The 23,257-nt window shown below is 32.8% G+C and overlaps 1 protein-coding gene across 3 annotated transcripts in view; it reads left to right on the forward strand.

The window, feature by feature from the left end:
• The window catches only part of LOC143073440 (contactin-5-like), a 48,330-nt gene continuing 25,073 nt past the window's right edge, over window positions 1-23,257 (forward strand). For 2 of the 3 annotated variants that reach the window (XM_076248990.1, XM_076248989.1), the window contains exon 1: window positions 1-352. In XM_076248990.1, coding sequence (XP_076105105.1) covers window positions 298-352 — 55 coding nt within the window. In that variant the 5' untranslated portion in view covers window positions 1-297. The remainder of the gene's footprint in view (window positions 353-23,257) is intronic. The other variant, XM_076248988.1, reaches the window with a different exon arrangement.

Here is a 23,257-nt window from a genome sequence, read left to right on the forward strand (position 1 = left end):
TATTTATATGATTGTAGAATAAATAAATTGAAAATGCATCAATTACAGTGACTGAAGTTAAACATATTATTAATAATTCCATGAAGAGTGCGCGGTGCCTATAGACTTAATTACCCTAATCAACATCTGTGTAGTGTTGATAATCGGCACGATCAGGTTACTTAGGTCAGGAAAATTTTGAAGGGAGCCGATATAATCATTAAACAACACACTGATAGGCATTAAGTTTTCTCCGTTTTGCCAGCTTTCATTAAAGGATTTGTTTTTTGGCGGTAAACCACTTATTCTTCCGAAGCAATGATGTTAACATTAATTATAAGTGTTTTAATTGGAATATTGAACGGTGTTTTGGGTGAGTATGTTAATTAGATTTTGTGCATGCAGTTTTTCTTTGACTGTAAAATGTTTTCATCACAAAAAAGATGAAAGGATAAAAAATGAATATACATATTGAATCGATCAAACACGTTTAAAACGTGAATATCTGTAGGTTTTCATACTTTTTGTTTTTAGAATAACAAATAAATAAAATGGAAATGAATATGTGCAGTTAAAAAGGCCGTATAGAGAAACTGATTTTTCAGAGAGTTTTTGAAATGTCAATTAACCAATGCATGTATATTTTAAAAGAGCATTTCTGAAATAACCTGCAAGGTTGGCGAGAAGGTTGGATAAAAATGTTTCAAGAAAAAAATATATATGAAACATTTAAAGTAAAATAATCGTTCAAGGAGGACTTGTTGTTTTAGAAATCAAATTTGCAAGCAACGATAACATTTTCAATGGCTTTTGATTTTATAAAAAATGTTACAAGTTGTTTATCAGATGCAGAACCACGACATGAAATTGTAATCAAAATGGTTCCCACAGTTTTTTCACGACTTGTTATTTCTCATTATGACTTTGCACTTTACATTTACTACGCTAATATGGCGGGGTATCAAGTAGTATTTCTATTATTAGAGACATGTACTAATTACTAACAAGATGTCATTTTTGTTTATAATGATGTAATATAATGGGTATGTCTGCCTAATTGTCAGAATCATTGCCAGGTATGTTTTACAATTATGCTTAGCCATGCCGGTTGATAGCTCTTCAGAAGGGCGTCAAGTATTCTTACAAGTGTTATAACTTTGATCACTTTAAGATCTCCAGAAAAAAAATGTTTCAAGTGAAAATAAAGTTAGATACCAACTTAGATTTGAAAATAGGAAACCTACTTATATTTGAACAAGGATGTGCAGCCATCATATGTAAATTAATTCGCTGACATATTACTTTTTGAACTTTTCTAGAAGTCGTGAAACTTATCTTTTAGAATTACACATGTATTTTCTTCCGAAAGTAAAATCCGAATTACTGTAGCCGGTTCAACCCGGGAAGGAATTGTAAAATATGGCTGTGTTTACACCTTTAATTTTACGCAAGAGTAAACGAAAAAGAAAGGAATATCAAAATCCAGAAATAGTTATAATTTTCTGAAAAAATAAAAGCTTTTAAATTTGATAATCTAGTTCCTGCCATGCCTTTATTTTATTACATGTGCACAGGTTTGTCTGTACTCGCAGTAAAATTAGTGGTGTAAATACAGCCATATCAGCCAAAAGGTGTTGATGAAACTTAATGTACAGTGTATTGTATCTTAAAAAATTCCGAATCCGTTATGCTTTTTCATACGTGAAATTAAATTAGTTCCATATCATTTATCGCAGACAATCTATAGGGCACGAGACTTTCTGACACGTGCGATAATTAATTGTTTTGATCTGTGTTGTCTCTTCAGTATGATTTCTGATTGGCCCAGTTGGTTACGTGATTATCAAATTGTACACTATTTTATCTTATCATACTTATCCCGGATAGTAAATTCATTAAAAGTTTGATGAATGATTCTTAAGAAGCCAGTTGTCACCGCTAAGTTGCTCATCAAGATAAGTAAACTAGAATATCACAAATAAAACAGATGCACGTGAGATAAATTGTTATCTATGTCCGGTTTCCGCATTCGGAGTGGTTAATTACAATGAACTTTGACTTTGTTACCACTAAACACCTCCCTTCGTTCACTAAAAGCTTTTATCTATCTAGTACACAAAAAAATGTTTAAACATTTTAAAAATTTGTCAAATTGTCATAATTTACCTGGTAGAATCTGAGAAACCACGAGATGAACCGACCAATATAAGACCACAAAAAAGTTGTGAAAAGTAAATTCACAAAAATACTGAACTCCGAGGAAAATTCAAAACGGAAAGTCCCTAATCAAATGGCAAAATCAAAAGCTCAAACACATCAAACGAATGGATAACATCTGTCATATTCCTAACTTGGTACAGGCATTCATTTTTTTAGAAAATGGTGGCCGGATTGCACCTTGTTTTTAAGCTAGCTAAACCTCTCACTTACGTTAAGGGTATAACTTTAATTGTCATGAAAAAGTTGAAAGAATAACATTGAAGCAATCACACAGTGAAGAACAAATGGTCTTTAAATTATTGTATAGCATAAACTGACATTTAAAAGAAAGGAATTATGACGAAATACCACACACTTAAGTTTTTTATTTAGACTTATTTATGTTTGCACATGTATATCTTTTGCTTTAACGTTTACTAGTTTATGCGAGGAAAAGTTGACGAATAATACGTCATTTAATAGGAGATTTGTAATGATGCTAATGGGACAGCTATCTATCAGAGTTATATATATGTGGCTTGGATGTAGGCAACTATAATATTATAGCTAGGTCACTATATGTATTTTAAAAATTGTACTGGAATGGGAAAAAAACCAGTGTTTCACTAAAGAACATAAACTTATAAGAATAAATCAAACGAGTCATAAGTTCATTTAACTGCGTTTCATTATTGATTGAATATTTTATTTAACTTAAGTCTCATTTCAGAATGACAGTTACTTATAATACAACATTACATTAAGTAGAAAGCCATTGATTATGTATATAAAATATAACAGACTGTAAGATTCCTGACTTTGGACAAAAATGCGATGGGGTTAAACATGTTTTGTGAGATCTCAACTAATTATAATCAAAACATAAAATTAAATATTAAAATATTTTGCTTCATAAGATACTTCCTAAAATCGTTTAATGGACATAATATAAAAAATAAAATGGGTTTCATCTTCTGAAATATTTTTATAATTATGACAGACTCACTCCTTTAAAAGTATTTATTTTTTAAATCACCCTGTTTCGATGCTCAACGATGCAATAGATATAGGAAGATGTGGTGTGAGTGCCAACTCCACCTTAAAATTTGGCAAAAGAACTCCTTTGTGTACATTTCATTGGAATTGTATGTAAATATGTTTCAGTTTCAGTTTCAAAACCGATCATAAATACACAACTTCATTTCGAATTAATTATTGTTTTGTGAAAACTAGTAAAACAACTTCTAGTTAGGACATCCTTTATTCCTATAAAAATGTAGATATTTGGTATGATTCCAAAACAAAACAACTTTTCAACAAAAGGATGTATGTCTTTATAAACCGTATTTAAGGGGCTTTTTAATGCACTTTAAGCTATTGGAAAATCACTGGAAGACTTATGTTATGATTTGATCCTGTAGCAAACATTCTAAGTTCGTTAAATGATACTTTAGCAGTATTTAGTTACGGAAAAGGAGTATAATTACACATAATCAGAAGATAATTAGTCCTAAAACAGACTATGTACATCACATTTAATGATGAAATAATTGATACATTAACCAAATCACTGTATATATAGAAACATATTTTTTCTGTTCGTTGTGCAATTAAGTTTATAAAAATGTAACGTCATTTAGTAAAAACTGTGACATCAGTTGTTAAAATTCGTATCGTTTGAAATCTAAATGTTTTCAATTTTTCTGAATTGTAATTACGCGCTCTCTCTCTCCAACGCCTAACATCGTCACACGACATTTGCTAACGTCATACTTCTCCCTCAAATATGAATGTAAATTGTTTCTATCTTTGAAAAAAAAACATTTTTCGATTAGTCACACTTAAAAGAAAATGTAAATATTTGTTTCATCATATTGCAATTTTCAATGGTTCCTTTGTATGTATAACGACATCTGGTAGATATTTGGCAGGTCATTAGGTTGGCTTCACAGTGTTGCACATTTAATCTCCCGTGGTGACACAAAACTTATGCGGTTGAAACGGTATTAATGAAAATGAGGCATGGACGGAAGACTTGGTTCCTGTAGTGTGCCAAGATTAAAATGATCCACAGAAAATTCACGAATAATTACAGCGCCCCCTTACGGTCATTGTCCTCCAGAGGAGGTTATCGTAGTGATCGTAATATAACGACTGGATTATTCGGGTTACAGAATATATGGATTTGGATTTTGTATGAGTAATAATACTCAAGAGCTTGAATTGTGAAATAAATTGTATGATAATATTTACTTTGCATTTATTTACGAAATGGGAAATAGAATGATGAAAAAGCCGTTATACATATACTTGATTACAATGGCAGGTTATGCCTAATTCGTCATGCAATGTAATGGTAATTGCAACAGAAAAAGAAAACACATTACAACAATGTTTATTTATAAAGTTAACAAGTTTAGGAATTGTACTTTAATTATAAAAAAAAAAAGAAGTTGTGGTATGATTTCCAAGGAGACAACTCTCCACAATAGACCAAAATGACACAGAAATTAACAACTACAGGTCACCATACGGCCTTCAACAATGAACAAAGTCCATACCGCATAGTCAGCTATAAAATTGAGAATGGAAATGGGGAATGTGCCAAAGAGACAACAACCCGACCATAGAAAAAAACAACAGCAGGAGGTCACCAACAGGTCTTCAATGTAGCGAGAAATTCCCGCACCCGGAGGCGTCCTTCAACTGGTCCCTAAACAAATATATACTAATTCAGTGATAATGAACGCCATACTAATTTCCAAATTGTACACAAGAAACTAAAATTAAAATAATACAAGACTAACAAAGGCCAAAGGCTCCTGACTTGGGACAGGCGCAAAAATGCGGTGGGGTTAAACATGTTTGTGAGATCTCAACCCTCCCCCTATACCTCTAGCCAATGTAGAAAAGTAAACGCATAGTCAGCTATACATCTTTCTTACAGTCGAATCATCTTATTAGTGACTTCCATTATCATATAATTTCGTTATTCAATCTTACGTCTGGTATTATACAACAGCAGTTCGATAATTTATAAATTTGTAGAATCACTTAAATGTTGTCTGTTTTCTACATTGAAATTTTGTACAAATACGTTCTGGGTATCGCATTATATATATATGTATATATTCTTCGTGTACTGTTCAACAATTAGTTGTATAGAAACTATTGCGAAGAACATGCAATATAAGAGCACAGGGCGACATGATGTCATGGAATATAATTTCCTTTAAAATAATAGTTCCTCCATGATAAACAAAAGTGTTCTAGCATATCATTTCCACGGATAGACATATTACTGACGGAATAAACAGAATATGTGTTTCAACAGGAATAGATATTATGCATTGTTATATCAAATTTTCCAGAGGAACTTCAGTTAAAAGAAACATATACATACGTTGACAGTGGTATCGACAGGTCAAATACGTCTTGACTTTTAGCAAATAGCGATGTAAAGTTATTATTTGTTTTTGTTTATGAAAACTATTTTGGTAACTTTTACTGTTTTCAATAAGTCTTTTCCTTCTATTGCTTTGTTAGTATGTTTTTAAAAACCATGCAGAGACATGACATCTAAAAACATGATGACTTCCCCACAATGTTTCCTATCCGTATTAGTTGTCATTTTGGCATTGTAAAAAAAAGATGGTATGATTGCCGATTAGAAAACAGTTTAAATATCCACGGGAGTCCAAATGAGATAGATGTAAGCACCTGTACTTTGAGCCTATATATACTCTATAGTCACCTATAAAAAGACCCCGAAATGCGAAACAAGTAAAACGAGAAAAATAACGTGAGGATGTATGACAAAACAGATACAACGAAAAACAGGCTTCTGACTACGGACAGGCGCACTAAGAATGTGGCGTTATTCAACATAATTGTGGGCGCTTTTTATGCTTCCTATAACCTAGAACAGTGATGCAACAGCACTCACATAAGAATTAGCTCTAAAGAGTTGGATATGACTTAATTCAACAAATTGATAGGAAACATACCAAAAAAAAAAGAAAAAGACAGAATTCCCGCAGTTTACGAAATCTAGTTCAAAGCCAATTACAACTAATACATAAGTCATGCTCTTCCAGACTGAAGAATGCTGGTTAAATAAACTGAATTTGGCAAATACAATACAAGTCATGATAATTGGGTCGATATCAAATATTTTAGTTAAGGGTACAATTCCAAAACAAATAATTTCTAGAGAAGTTTGAAATGTTCGGTAGATGCTGAAGCTTAAACCAATAATCCCCTGTCTTTGTCTGCAAAATAGAAACCACTATACAGACAACATAGTCAGTTATTCTCGGTTACAAAAATAATCAGAACTAAATCTTGTTTATCATTGAAGTTACCCTTGTATAATCCTTCTTCCTGAGTTTTATAGGGTTATCTATCTATGAGCTGATTAACCGACGTGTGCATCATTCATCTATTTCACTTTTTGCATATAATTATCGTTGATATTCATGTAATCCAAAGACATTAAAATAAACATTTACAAGAACTACAAGACCAGACGCAAAAGAACTTGAAATTAGGCCAATTTAGTAGTTTATAAAAAACAAATCTTTAAGTATTTCAAAATAAAATCGTAATCTTTGTAAATTCATACTCTGTAGTGTAAACTACAAGAAGTTTTGCATGTGTTTATTTATTATATTGTTAAGTTGCTGGCTTTTTTGACATTTGAAATAATGTTTGTAACATGTAACGAATGTAATATGCGACATATATATAGATTGTAGCATCGAAACTTCACAAAATGTTCCAGTTTGCACATGGTTTGAAATAAAGTATAAGGAGATAAGCATTTGTTTAAATACACGTTTAACTATAATTGATTGTAAACTTAGCTTTTTGCAAATAGGAATTTTGACAAATATCTAAGCTTAAAAAAACCTACAAAAAAGACTAAAAAAACAATCCAATATGTCTTTAAAAACAACTGGGCATGTCGAAAGAACAATAATGGTTCAACAAACCACAAGCACGTAGGGAATACTTCTTTTGCTATGGTATGCGTTTACTAAATTGTCCACAGATGAAATCCTCCCAAGTGTTCTATGTTGATTTAGAACCGGTGAGATAAGGAACCGCCAACCATTAGATACAGGTACATAAGAATCATCAATCTTGCTCTGTGCCAGACACTCGGTAAACTACTTGTAACATATGTTTATGATATTATAAACCATTCGTCATAACATTGCAAAGAAATCTCAAACAACGCCTTATATTTGTCACTGTTCTAAACGTTTATATAATTATATGCCACTTGTTTGGTAAATAAATAAGAGAATATAGTTATGGTTGATTATTTTGACTTTTCGTTCTTTGAAGATGAGATTTATTATTTTGAACAACTGGTTATCAGAAATAATTCAGTCATATTTAGTGTCAACCTATTAAGACTTTGACATTAGTTGTAAGGAATGTTCCAAACATAAAAAATATACCACTACTACTACTACGCCAAAAAAAGAAAATGATAATAAATTAATAAGCTACTGCGTGTTTGTTTATTCTACATTGGCTAGGAGTATAGGGGAGGATTGAGATCTCACAAAACATGCTTTTAACCCCTCGCCTCGTCTCAAGTCGGGTGCAGGTTTTTTCTTGCTGTGTTAAAGATCCATTGGTGGCTTTCGGCTTAATTCTGCTCTTTGGTCGTGGTGTTGTCTCTGACACATTCTCCATTTCTATTCTCAATTGTAATGATAATATTAAACAATACTTATAATCACTTAAAAAAGACGAGAGAAAAAAAAACAAAAAAAAAAACCCACACTAAACCACGTTTAAAAAAACTTTTTATTTTCACAGTTGCCACTTGGATTTTTTGGTCATGATTTTTTTTCCTTCAGCAATGTTTAGAGTTTGTTATTTAATAAATAGAAGATAAACAAATTAAAAAGTAGTTGAACCTTTTACCACATTCTCTGAAGTATAATTTTTCAACTATCTCTAATTCGCACGTGTAGACAGAAATAGACCCATATCATGTTAAATGACCAGATTAGATAAATATTCTCATTAACAGGTGTAATGATTCCATTCATGCCAATGAGTATTTACACTTTCATTTTTACATTCTGCAACATTACTGTCCATATCAAATGAAAGGTCACTATACAGAATTGAAATGGTCGTTTCCGTACGCATGCTAATATTAATTGAACCAGTTATTTCGCGAGCATATAACGTAACCTATAAGATTAATATACATATGGTCATCATTTTAAAGAAAATAAAAAATTAATTCCGAAATATCATACGCTTTACCTCTGACGATTAAAGGGTGTCACATATATAACTTGTCATGTTACGTACATGATTTTATATTTCTGAAGACATGTCGCAGCAATTATACGGTCGTTTCATCTCGCTGTAATTAGACTTTCTCAATCTTTTTTTCTGTGCAGTGTTTTGGTTTTTTTCCTTTGTCTATATGTTATTTTTCGTTTGGTAATTGTGTTGTCTATTTTTCTTCGGTTATATAATTTTTAAATGCCCACTTAGAAATTTCCCCCCGTTTTAGCAAGTCATTTTTTTCCTTTCTATTCATGCATGGTACTGCACTCATATTCGTTCAAGCCTTGTTTTTAAAAGTACATTTTATAACAGTACTTTATCAGCCAGAATCAAAACTTTCTCACAAAAAGTATGATATCATATAATGTCGTGTCGGAGATTGTTATATCTGACTATCGAGTATAAGTTTTTCTCATTGTTGAAGGCCAGACGATGACCTACAATCGTTTTCAAATTCGCCATTTGAACTCTGATGGCTAGAGGCGAACACCTCTCATTTATAACACAAATGTTTCATCACATCAGCTAGTAAAGAAGAGAAGAACAACGGTTCAGAACATAAGTATGTCTGTATACTTGTCAGCTAAGGATACAAACATCATGTTTTCTCACTTATTTTTACTTGTATTGTCATTATTTCTCAGGAAATATATATAACAGAAACAGCAAAACAATTATATTATATATCTGTGTAATTGTTTTAACATAATACTGTTTCTGTTAACAACAAACTTGGCAAGTATAAGAGGTCCTTGAGATCTTGTAAAACCCTTTTAAAACAATCTATGTTGACTAATAAGATATTTGAGATCTTCTAAAACCCTTTTAAAACAATCTATGTTGACTAATAAGATATTTGAGATCTTCTAAAACCCTTTTAAAACAATCTATGTTGACTAATAAGATATTTGATTTAGTTGTAAAGTTTTGATTGATGTTAATTCACTCCTAATGTTCTTATTAATCTTGATGTAACACCCTTAATAACATATATTCAACTTTGCTGACGTTTATATACACCTCGCCAAAAGTTAAGCAATACCTAAATGTTTTTGCTTTTATTTTTTGTTTTAAAATTAAATTTGATACTGCTTTGTTTTCATATATTTCGTTATTCTAATGTTAATCGACAGGTAAGAATTCAGGTATAAATTCTATTCCTAGGTACCTTAAAAAACAGGTTTTCTAAAGCTACATACAAGTTTTTTCCTTGCAAGTTTAGTGCAAAAAAATGTAATTGTTAACCGCAGACTAAATTCTGCAAATTTACGTGCTCTTAGACCAGGCAATAGACCATTGCTGACTCGTTGGCATCGTCAGGCTCGACACCAGTGGTTACGTGGTCACGAAATTGGACTTTGAGACAGTGTTGTCTGGTCCATCGGTCTGAAGGGAGCAGATTCCTCATACATCATATTGATGAGCGCTTGTGCGTATGGCGCCCTCGGAATACAGAATACAGGAAACTGCACATCCTTGGAACAACAGCGTTTGGTGGTGGGGTTTGGCAGTTTGTAGATGCTTCTCATTCGACTTCAAACTGGATGTTTATGTTCTGGATGGGACTATGATGAATAAAACATATGGTGCCTCATTTTGACAATCACAATCTTACAACTATACCAATATTCATTGAAGATAATGCTAGGTCACACAGAGCACGCATTTTTTCAGATTAATTACGTCAGGAGGCAATTGACATTATTCTTTGGCCATCCATATCATCGGATATGCATCATGTTTAGGATGATATTGGTCGAAAATTTAACAACAGGGTTCCAGCTAGTAAGAATTAACAGGAATTACGAGCAGCCTTGATTGAAGACTGACAAAGAATTTCTTTTCGAACAGTACGACGCTTAGGTCCATGCATGAGACGACGTGTGGATGAACTTTTCCGAAGCGTGGAGGATACAGTCGCTACAGATCCAAATCGTACTTAAATGTATTCACAAAATTTTCCTCTCGAGTTTTAAAAAGAATTTTGTGTATAGTGCAGAGCAAATTTTTCAAAAACTTCAGTATAAGTTGAAACTTTATCTTGTATTTGATTTTCCCATTTTACAACCATTTGCCCTAAATGAAATAGTCAAATATTCAATCATGAAAACAGTCCAAACTTTCACTTTTCAATTAACATTCTATATGTGATCTTATAAAAACACAAATTCAGATCATTGTATCGATATTTCGATTAGTTATGAATTCAGTAAAAAATGATTCGGGAAAAATTATCAGGTGTTGCTAACTTTTGGCGAGGTGTATATATAAAACCTGAAATATCGCCAAAATATTCAACAACTTGTGTTATTACCAAGACCGCAATTTGGAAGAAAACAAACTGAGTGGACGGTCTCTATTATCATAATATTATGTAGATCTTAAGCAAGCATGACTGAGTGGACGGGATATAATATCATAATGTTATGCAGATCTTAGGTGGGCACGACTGAATGGACGGGCTATAATTTTAACTAATTGGTATTAAAAACTTAACTTTGATCAAAAACAATATTCTGGAAGTTATATTAAAACATTACTTGGGGTGTAGGGCTACATCTTATATTTCAAATGCTAATGCAAATGTTTGCCAAACGTCCAAGTTCGCCGCTGTCGAGACAAAATTCAAAGAATTAAACATGGAAAACTTTAACAAATTCCTCGAGTAAAATCATCAATTGTTTGATGTATCAGATACAGCTGTACAGTGTATACTGATGTGAACCACTAAGGCTATCAGCAAGAGCATCAACTTTGCAGTTAAGTTATATATGACACCTTCATTTATGATTTATTGTACCAGATTCGGTATTATGCATCTTATCATATCCCATCCTACAAACCTAAAATTATCTACTATCACCTCAAAACTTATCAACAGGAACATTCGGTGTAATGTTTATCTTAAAGCATCTCAATCTACAACCATAAAATATCTAGTGGCACCCACTAGTTACCAACACTGTACCTTAATAAAAAAAAATAAGGATTGCCAATGAGACAACTATCCACCAAAGATACTAAGCTTCGCGTATTGTTTCAACATTTAAAAAAGCCAACTCGATTGTTCTTGTAAATTTTTATTATTGTTTACAGATTTACAGGTCACGTAATAATTAAACATGACACTGTATATCCTGCATTTCCTTGTTAGCTGTAAAATAAGTGAAGATTGTTAAAAGCCGTTCCATAATTATTCAAATCTAACATTTAGCATAAATCATAGAAATCAAAGCACACAATTGGGTTAATGCCTCATTGGTGTATCGGATACTTATTGTTGGTCTATTGTAGTGTGTTAGATTGAAGATCTCGTGCATTTAATTAAAACTCAATCGAGTTAAACATATTATTCACTTCTAAGCCATCATAAGGACGAACATAACAAATTAAAGAACACTATTTCATTTGGTTATTGTTGTCGTTCAACTTCTGCTTCGATTACGTGTGTTCATTTTTGTAAAAAGCAATCTGTCATTAAACATATGTGTTGTGCATTTTGCAAATATTAATAAATGATGAATGTTTACATCGGAGGTAGTTCCTAGTGAGAAAAATGCACCCTGACGATATCTGTCTGATAAGATACACTGTTATTATGCAACGTGTTATCAGTTTCAATTTAAAGTGTGCACGGCTATTGGAATTTACTTTCAGATGCTGGTTGTTTTCACTGACACGTTCAAGGTTAAATCATATGGAACACATTTCAATATTTTTTTCGTCGAGGTCGTTAAAATTATTCTGTAGACATTACAGGTCGAATCTAAATGGCCGATAATATTCTTCTATTTTTTTCAACTCAACCGGACAAAAAATAAATGCGAAACAGGAAGTTCTGCAATACTCGATTTCAGGAAGCATGTCAAACAAGTACACACATGACCATTTGATAGTCGGTAAGAAACTTAAGAACTTCGTGTGAATTAGAAAATGTACGTCATCAAGATAACAACCTTGACATAAGAATTATATAAAGAGAGGTGATAGTGTACCAAAGAAATTAGCTTGTGTCACGTTTTAATCTTTTTTTTTAGTTCTCCACACTCCAATAAGTAGAATAAAAAAGTCACACTTGCATTCAAAAACAAGTTTAGACATATACCATGAACTTATATAATACCAGTGTAGGGAACACAAAAACAACACCAGTGTAGGGAACACAAAAACAATACCAGTGTAGGGAACACAAAAACAACACCAGTGTGAAGTCAAACAATAAGTGTAGGGAACACAAAAACAACACCAGTGTAGGGAACACAAAAACAACACCAGTGTAGGGAACACAAAAACAACACCAGTGTAAGGAACACAAAAACAATACCAGTGTAGGGAACACAAAAACAACACCAGTGTGAAGTCAAACAATAAGTGTAGGGAACACAAAAACAACACCAGTGTAGGGAACATAAAAACAACACCAGTGTGAAGTCAAACAATAAAATTGAGAAAGGAAATGGGGAATGTGTTAAAGCGATAACAACCCGACCATAGAGCAGACAACAGCCGAAGGCCACCAATGGGTCTTCAATGTAGCGAGAAACTCCCGCACCCGGAGGCGTCCTTCAGCTGGCCCCTTAAAAAATACGTAAACTAGTACAGTGATAATGGACGTCATATACTAAACTCCGAATTATACACAAGAAACTAAAATTAAAGACTAACAAAGGCCAGAGGCTCCTGACTTGGGACAGGCGCAAAATTGCGGCGGGGTTAAACATGTTTATGAGATCTCAACCCTCCCCCTTTACCTATAGCCAATGTAGAAAAGTAAACGCATAACAATATGCACATTAAAATTCAGTTCAAGAGAAGTCCGAGTCCGATATCAGAAGATGTAACAAAAGAAAATAAAAAAAAAATGACAATAATACATAAATAACAACAGACTGCTAGCAGTTAACTGACATGCCAGCTCCAGACCTCAATTAAACTGATTGAAAGATTATGTCTTCATCATATGAATATCAGGCACAATCCCTCCCGTTAGGGGTTTAATATCATACTATCATAAAATATATGAGAAGAACACAACCCGTGTCATGCCAACAACTGTTTTTTTTTAAATGCAGTTTTTTCTTACTCATTTTTGTATTATATTTTTTGTTTGCATTTAGATATAATAGTAATAATCTACTATATTATCGTTTCAATTGCAAACAGAGTTATGAGCAAATTTTCCACTTCAAACATATTATGGAATCGGGATTAGTATCTGTATTTATACACCCGTACTGCATTAATTACCGAAATTTTTGCAATAACAAAACCAGGCATTTCTATTTGAGTATACAGTATAAGGCTTATGTATAAATACACTACCTATAGGACACAACGTAGTTGATATTTATCTTACATATTTGGCCTCCGAGCCCTAATGATATATATGTCATATACATAGGGTGGTCTACGAGTTCTATTGATATTTGTCCAATAGGTTTGGACTCCGAATTCTAATGATATTTGTCTATCTGTTTGTAATGATATTTGTCTTGTTTGTTTAGTCTCCGATTTCTAATTATATTTGCCCATAGATAGATTTGGTCTCCAAGTTTAATTGATATATGTCCTATAGGTTTTGTCTCCGAGGTCTAATGATATTTGTCCTACATATTTGGTCTCCGAGTTCTAATGATATATATATGTCATAAAGGGTGGTCTACGAGTTCTATTGATATTTGTTCAATAGGTTTGGACTCCGAATTCTAATGATATTTGTCTATACGTTTGTAATGGTATTTGTCCTGTTTGTTTAGTCTCCGATTTCTAATGATATTTGTCCTATTTGTTTAGTCTCCGATTTCTAATGATATTTGTCCCCAGATAGATTCGGCCTCCAAGTTTAAATGATATATGTCCTATAGGTTTTGTGTCCGAGGTCCAATGATATTTGTTTTATAGATTTGGTCTCCGATCGAGATCTAATAATATTTATCCTATAGATTTGGTCTCCGATCGAGATCTTATGATATTTGGCCTATAGGTTCGGTCTCCTAGATCTAATGATATTTGTCCCATAGCCTCGGTCTCCTAGATCTAATGATATTTGTCCTTAGGTTCGGTCTCCGTATTCTTATGATTTTTTGTCCTGTAAGTTTAGTCTCCGAGTTCTAACGATATTTGCCCTACAGGTCTGGTCTTCGGGTTATAATTATTCCGATGAATTGTCGCTGTGCTTATCATTCTAAAATCTGTCCATTGATTCAGATTCAACATGTCTTCTTTTAATTAGGTATCATTTCAACAAACAAGCGATTATATATAACTCAAGAGTCATCATCCCAGCATATTTAAAGTGAGCTTTTTCGGACATGCTGATGTTTGGCTGTGTTTGTGTACGTCCTGCGTCTGGCGTACTAAATTATAATCCTGGTACCTTTGATAACTATTTACACCACTGGGTCGATGCCACTGCTGGTGGACGTTTCGTCCCCGAGGGTATCACCAGCCCAGTAGTCAACACTTCGGTGTTGACATGAATATCATTAATGTGGTCATTTTATAAATTTCCTGTTTACAAAACTTTGAATTTACCGAAAACCTAAGGATTTTCTTATCCCAGGCATAGATTACCTTAGCCGTATTTGGCACAACTTTTTGGACTTTTGGATCCTCAATGCTCTTCAACTTTTTACTTGTTTGGCTTTATAAATATTTTGATATGAGCGTCACTGATGAGTCTTATGTAGACGAAACGCGCGTCTGGCGTACTAAATTATAATCCTGGTACCTTTGATAACTCTCTCTACTTATGATCTTTATTATCTTCACCTCCCCTCCCCGCTAGTCATTTGTTATTATTGGTTTTGTTATTTTGCTATTCATCTAATGTGTTTGTTTTTTGGGAATGCTTTATTCCATTGTACTCTTGTGTTACATTATCTGTGTATTAATAGAATCTTCTTGGCATCACTATATCAGAAACAAGCAGTAAAACTGTCGCCATAAATAAGATGGTGTATTTTTTAATCATATTCCCAAGACAATTACAGTCGTAGTAATAATATCTACTTTAAAATACCTAAGATTTACAGACATACTTTACGTCTACCCCCTCCTTGTGCTCTCCATTTTTTTCAACTTTTCTTCACGTCCTGAATGTTATAATTTCACTCTAAATATTTTACAATAAATAACCAATCAAATGGCCCGTAATACCTTTGAGTTCTCATCTCATCTGATCACATTATATATAATAGATATGTTAAGTTTTCAATTTTGGAAGCGGTCAAAGATAACACGGTATTATACGTTAAACTAAAATGAAGTCTTGAACGATAATATATACCTGCAACCACCATAGATGTATTACATTTATGCTGCAACGAAAAACCTCTAGCAAATTTTGCTAATTTCTACTAATGATGTATTCAATTTATATATTTGTAAGTTGCAATAAACCAAGTATATTTGGGATCACTTACAAATGATCAGAGCATTATAACGATGAAATATATAGTAATTGACAATGAAATTATCTGGCATGTAGTCAAAAACATGGTTAAAATACAACAGACTGATGTTTATAAGATGTTCAAATTTGTTATTTGCGTAATCAAAAAGCCTCTCTGTTACTTGTGTTCTGCCAGTAGTATTTTAGAGAGAGGAAACATTTGTCAACAGTTCCCGGCTTGTGTACTCCAGGGTATACTATTTGGGGTTGTAACGCTCTGTATTTATAAGATAAATCTGAAACCGGATTTGACTTTGATAGTCTTTAATAGTAATTTTTGTTTTCGAGAGAGGGATTGGTTACCAGTTTGTAATCCTTGATGCCAGTAATGTTTTTAAACCATTTAAACTATTTAAATAGCAATATAGAAAGTAACCAAGAAAAGAAATAGACTAATACTTTTAGTAATCACACAAGAACAGATGAAAAATAATAGAAAGGTCTAGTGTAATACTGCTGTTTCTAAAGTATGAAGGTTGGAATGGTCGGACTATCTTTTCAAGGCTAACATTGTACATATAATTGTCTTGATTGTAACAACACATGACATTTGTACGAGGAGAACTATATTTAGATGGGAAAAATGATATCAACATCAAAACAAAGGAAATGTCAGAGTGAATCTCCTACTGGACGATCTCCTATGGTTGACTTCCTTCTCTAAAAAATCATGTGTTCATCAAAAGTAATAACAATGAATTGGACATAGCATCTGGGCAAAGCATCATCATTGACAGAAAAACAAAGAAAGGTTTCAAGGAATATGACAGTTGTTATCCATTCGTTTCATGTGTTTGAGAATTGGTTTTGCCATTTGATTAGCGACTTTCCGTTTTGAATTTTCCTCGGAGTTCAGTATTTTTGTAATTTAACTTTTTTTTCAAGGTATATTATTTGTGTTTATACTACTGAAGAACATTAACTGTATGTTCTGATATGTTCCGCAGAAATACTTCTGTAACAAATTTTTTGTGATTGACTCTTTCTTATCTTACTTACCTGGTACAGGTATTTTACAAATGGTTAGATAGTTGTGCCAAATTTCTAGTTGTTTGACACATTTTATTCGACCATTTAAGTTGAATACATGATGAAATTACCGAATCTGGCACATAATTAAGGCATATATCATAAATGTATTTTACATTCCGCTCAGCCGGGAAATCATTACTTCAACAATAGTTTTTATATTAAAAATACGAATATAAACAATTTTTTTTTCTCTTCTATTCGTCATTCATGTAATGCACTAAAGCTATTTAAAATCTCGAAACAAAACAACTTTTAAATGATAAGAAAGAGTTAACCTCTGCTTTTAACTGTTTCTGATGCCCATGAAGTAATTCAGCAATCAAAGTGAAGTTGAAGGAAAAATAGTTTATGTGTTAACTGGCTGTTAAACTTCTCATACGTTATTAGCAACATCTAACAATACACTTGGTTTGCACCATAATGCCCGCGTCACACTGTCCCGATTTTTATATACGATGGACACCCGAATGCGAAAATTGTAAGTTCGTACGAAGTTGGTCCCGATCTCGTTAAAATACCAAAAAGTGACCGAAGCAAGTACGATGAATAACGAAGTCTATACGATGGTGCCGAAATTATATACGATAGCAAAAGATGGACATACGAAGGTTAACCGAAGACGGGTATTTAAGCTTCATATATCAGCCGAAGCCTACACGATGGATCACGAAGGCTACACGATGGATTACGAAGGCTACACGATGGATTACGCTGATGGCGCGATGTCCATACGATGTCTAAAAGATACGAACAGAATTTCGACAACATATCGTTTCTGTACAAGTCTGCCATGCATGGCGGGAAATCGATCTTTTTGTCTAATTTTTATAAAACTTAGTTTATTATCCCCTCGCCTACTACATGTAAGTTGCGTGTAGATAAAATTGTTATGGACACACTAAAAATGCTCAAAACTTGGTATGGTGTTACTCCTTAAGAATATCTTAAGCGCTATTGACTTTAAAGTTCAAAGGTCAAGGTCACAGTGGCAGTTGTAATACAAGGCAATACCAGCCTTGTGGACACTATAAAACCAATATGCTTCAAAAGGTTTTAACCACATTTGGTATATTGTTCCTCCTTGTAATGATCTGACATTTTTTACGTTCAAGGCCAAAGGTCAAGGTCATGCAGATGGACTTGTTTTTTCTCCTTGAAATAGCATAATACACAGGAAATTGGTTGCTCATTTTTTACCTGCTGGTTCTAAAGACAATATTAAAGGTATTTCCAGTTACTGAATGTTTTGGTTGATTTCTAAAAAAATAGCTTATGTATCAAATATGCATATTCAATTTACCATTTTCTGCATGTGTCATATACAAATATAGTGTCCATATTTGTCCCCAATATGTTACATACGAGGGGATGCCACGCACGGCATTGCCTTGTTTAAACTGTAAAATGTGTGCACTAGTCTGAATAATCACCCATAATTATGCCCATGTTTACTGATCTATCTTAAAGGTAAGGTAATGGGTTCGTTGATCCCTTTTATTCAAAAAGAGCTCTTTCCAGGAGAATATCATAATAATATAGACAAAAGGAAGGATGAGGGGAAAGAAACAAATGCGGCAAAATATGACATATAGAAAACAAAATGGTTATGGAGTAAACATTCGTGTGACAACAACTCAGACGATACATAAAAAATCAGAATAATGAAGAAAAAGTTGGTTTCCCTATATACGCGTACCTGCAGTGTTGGTGTACGAGGCGCGTTTATAATTTTCATTATGTTACTTGATATGAAAAATTGACAAAAAATAATATTTTACTTGTAAAAGAAAATCCTGAGCCTGTAATAGCTGCTCTTCTTGTTCCATTTGAATTAATAGAAACAACGCTGTCGCCTTTCTTGTTCTCATAGAATCATATGATATGAGCTCCATGTTTTGTGAACGTCTTTCTTAATTGTCGTCGTAGTTCCATCTTGTCGCCTTCGTACTTTTATTCGATGGCAACACGACGGGATTACGAGGTCTTCACGAAGTCGTGTTGCCATCGTAAGACCTTCGGGTATCTTCGGGATTTACTCGTGTAGACTTCGTAATGTCAAAACTGCCCGATGGAAGCGACGGAAACACGAATGCAATACGATGTGCAAAGATGCATTTCCGGTGACAATACGATGGTGAGGATGGTGATACGAACTCAATACGAACCCTCAACATCGGACGCACCTTCGGGGATTTTTTAACATGTTAAAAAATTTAGAACCCTTCCCGAAGTTGTCCCCGAAGGCTAGAAAAAGTGGCCGATGGTTCTAAGATGGATAAAGATGGCACTACGAATAGCCCGATCTGGATACGATTAGTCCCGATTTTGAAAATTTCCATTATCGTGTTACCATCGGCGTAAAAATCGGGACAGTGTGACGCGGGCATAAACAGAACCTTACAAAATACAGTGTATACTGAGATTAAACAGTAAATAAAATACAATGAGAAAATGTATCACAATGAAGTAATATAGCATGGGTTTTTATTTATTTGTGGCTTTAACGTTTACAATTTCAATATCATTATACATTGAGAAAACAGTGAAACCGTCACAAACCGTTATATCTGTTAGTCATATATAATAGTTCTATAATTCTGACAGATTTCATATTTATAGTTGTTACATTACAATTCTATAATTTACTTGATGTTGTGTCAAATATTTCGTTGTCTATGACGTTTGCAATTTATTAATCGTGTAGACAAATATGAGAACATGCTTCTAACCACGTTACAAGAGAGGGTGTAAAGTATGATGCATGGTAAACATACTCAAAATGTAGGTTTTACAGAAACAAAAGACGTTTCAATTAATGATGAAAGCATGGTTCTACAATACTATTGCTAAATTCAACACATTGGAACGAGACATTCAATAAACGATTGTTATTATTATTTCTGTGAATATGAAAAAGAAGATGTCACGTATGATTGCCAATGAGAAAACCATCCACAAGAGACCAAAATGACACAGAAATTAACCATTATAGGTCACCGTACGGTCTTCAACAATGAGCAAAGCCCATACCGCAAAGTCAGCTATACAAGGCCCCGAAATGAAAACATTTTTCCTTTTGATAGAATACACTTGCCGCACGGAAAGAAAATAAAGTTGCTAGTTAAACCAGGTTTTACGGCTCTCCCGGCTTTTACTTCGAGTGTTTCCTATTTATATATTACCATTCATGATAGCATCACACTTATCTTGTCTTTTGCCAATATGATCTCTATCAGGGAAATGCAAGTTGGTTTTTGACACTATAATTGTAATTTTGTAGTTGGATATTCAAAATAGTTTAGCTTTTTAAAAAAAAATCTTACATTTTGAAAGGGGAACGTTTTGATAAATGATATTATCATATTCAATTTCAAATCAAGAAAACAGAAGTCATTAGCTTGACAGAAACCAATAAATCAATCATTCACAGAATATTAACTCCGACAAGACATCTGCTATAATAATCTTTTTTAATTTTTAAATTCTTTTTTAAGGATCTTGATGTGTATGTAGGGATCATTAAAAGAATAAAAAAGTAAAGATAAATATGTGAACATTCTTGTTTTGATGTTTCCTTATCATTGTAGAAATAATAAGGTTATAATTTGACGGAGGAACAAACTGAAGTCATGTTGACTTTTTTTTTAGGAGTTCTGGAAAAAAGTAAAATCACAAAAATACTGAACTCCGAGGAAAATTCAACCCTAATCAAATGGCAAAATCAAAAGATCAAACACATCAAATGAATGGATAAGGCAGCAACCATTTGATTTTCTGGGGGGGGCTATGGTTTTTTTTTCTGGGCAAATTTTTTTTTTCGCCTGTGGCGAAAAACAATCTATTTTTTTCACGACAAGTCGAAAACAATTTTTTTCTTTCAATTTTAGCATTACATATAGTGGCAGCTGAGGGTGAAACAAACAATTTTTTTTTCTCAGAATCAAAAACAAATTATTTTTTTCTCCCAAAACTGGAAACAAACTTTTTTTTCCAAAAAAAACCATAGCCCCCCCCAGAAAATCAAATGGTTGCTGCCTAACAACTGTCGTATTCCTGACATGGTACAGGCATTTGCTTATGTAGAAAATGGTGGATTGAACCTGTTTTATGATCCTTTAGTATTTAGTTTGACTTTATACTGACAGTGACTAGTAAACTGAACACTTATCATTTTTTGTTTTTTGTTAAGTTTAAAATTTGTAAGAATTATCATATTTTTATCCTGAAACGGCATTGAACGATATTTTCCTCACTGTTTTACCAACAAAACTTGACCAAAACATTACAATAAATGAACATAGTGATCTTTAATACATAACATAATATAACATTATAACATGACGTGTTTTTATTTCAAACGATATTTTTGGTCTAAATCAATTTTTTTAGGATTTCTCTATATTTTTCTATAAATGAACTTTATCTTATACCTTATAGAAAAATAAAATAAAATAATGGGGTCACCGTTCATTTACGCTCACAATCTGCCTTCGAAAGAAGCATATTTTTTTGTTAATGTCCCTTTTTTCTGTTGAACTAATGGCAGAAATAGCGGTAATATCGAAATAAAAAAATAACTAAATTACAGGAAATGACATTTTTGAACCAAAGGGAGATAATTTGGAGCATTTTCATTTTAAAATTCACCTGGGGCCAACACGAATTGATTTTTTGGAATGATTTTTGTACCAAATAATAAAGTCAAAACTACTCAAGGTAATAAATAAAATTTGTAATGAAAAATATTTTTTTTTCTAAAAATCTTCTACCCGCGAGCCTCCTTAATACATCTTTTGAATTTCCACCGTAGCTTCATGTTCATTGATTAAAACTTTCACTGCACTCTTCGAGATTTACCATATGTTTTGACTTGCTTGTAGATTTGAAATATTTCTTTCCCCGAGAGAATTTTATCTAAAAGGTTTAAAAATATACAGATTGAAATGTATTCGTACACAATAACCTCAGCAATTACAGCTTATATAATAACTTAACAGCACATGTGTCATATTTGTTTCTAACAGAGTTACATTAAAACATTTCTTCGAATAGATAAAGAAATACGAAAGCAATAAAGTTATAAAATTTTCATGATATCAATATTTGTAAAAATGGAAGCTATGCCATAGTATATTTTTCTTAGACGTATTATCAGTGAAATCAGGTCGCTTTTTTAAAGTTTTTTTTTAATTTATCATAGAAAATGTGTGCACCTGCTTACAAATGAATGTAAAGCCCTAACCTTCTCCTCGGGGATACCACGAACCTTATCTCTTTAGGAGTACTATATTGTATAGATGATTTTTTTGTTTGCAACTGATATTTAGGTATCTTGATTAAAATCTTATGAACTGCATTACAATTGCGCCACACCCACATTAAAGCATTTTCTAAATGTCAAACTTTTTTTTTAATATTTATATTAATTGAAGACGGTATTCACGTCATGACTGTTTGATATCTTGATGAAGCCAACGACGTGAAACAAATATTCCATAGATTAAAACTTTGCATTGACATTCGTTACACGTATGGATATTTAAAATATGTGTTGATGATACAATAGATAAGAAGTTATCGACTTATACATACCATAGATGTAATGGGTATTACATCTATGTACATACTGCTACCGCCATAGTTCTTTTAGCCAAATGTGTTCGCGACAAAACACCAGTAGATTTAAGTATAAAAATCAGAATGCATATACAATATGTAATAATCGACAAAAAAACCAATTCAAGTACATCTATCATTTTTGAGGAATAAATAGATAATTGAAGATATATAGTATGAGTGCCAAATGAGACAACTCTCCAGCAAAGTCACAATTTATAAAAGTAAACCATTATAGGTAAACATACGGTGTTCACAATGAACAGTAATCTATAAAAGGGCCCCAAAATTAGTATACTACTAGTGTAAAACCATTCAAACGGGAAAACTAACGGTATAATCTATATAAAAAACGCGGTATAATCTATATAAAAAACGCGAAACGAGAAACACTTATGCACCACATGAAAAGATACTTATGAACAACATCAAAAACGTTTGTTTTAAGCAGTCAAACCCATCGAATGGACTATTATAATTGAATTCCATTATGGAGCTCTCTGTTGTCACTACATCTTCTCTGTCAATTTCAGATGAATCAGTTCTAGGCAAAACCCCTGCATGACCAGACACTAATATGTTTATTCTTGTCACTTATATCTTCACTGATCATGTGCTGCACTTACATTTAAATCAGATGAAATTAGAAAATTA

This window comes from Mytilus galloprovincialis, chromosome 4 (genome assembly GCF_965363235.1).
Source record: "Mytilus galloprovincialis chromosome 4, xbMytGall1.hap1.1, whole genome shotgun sequence".
NCBI lineage: Eukaryota > Metazoa > Mollusca > Bivalvia > Mytilida > Mytilidae > Mytilus > Mytilus galloprovincialis.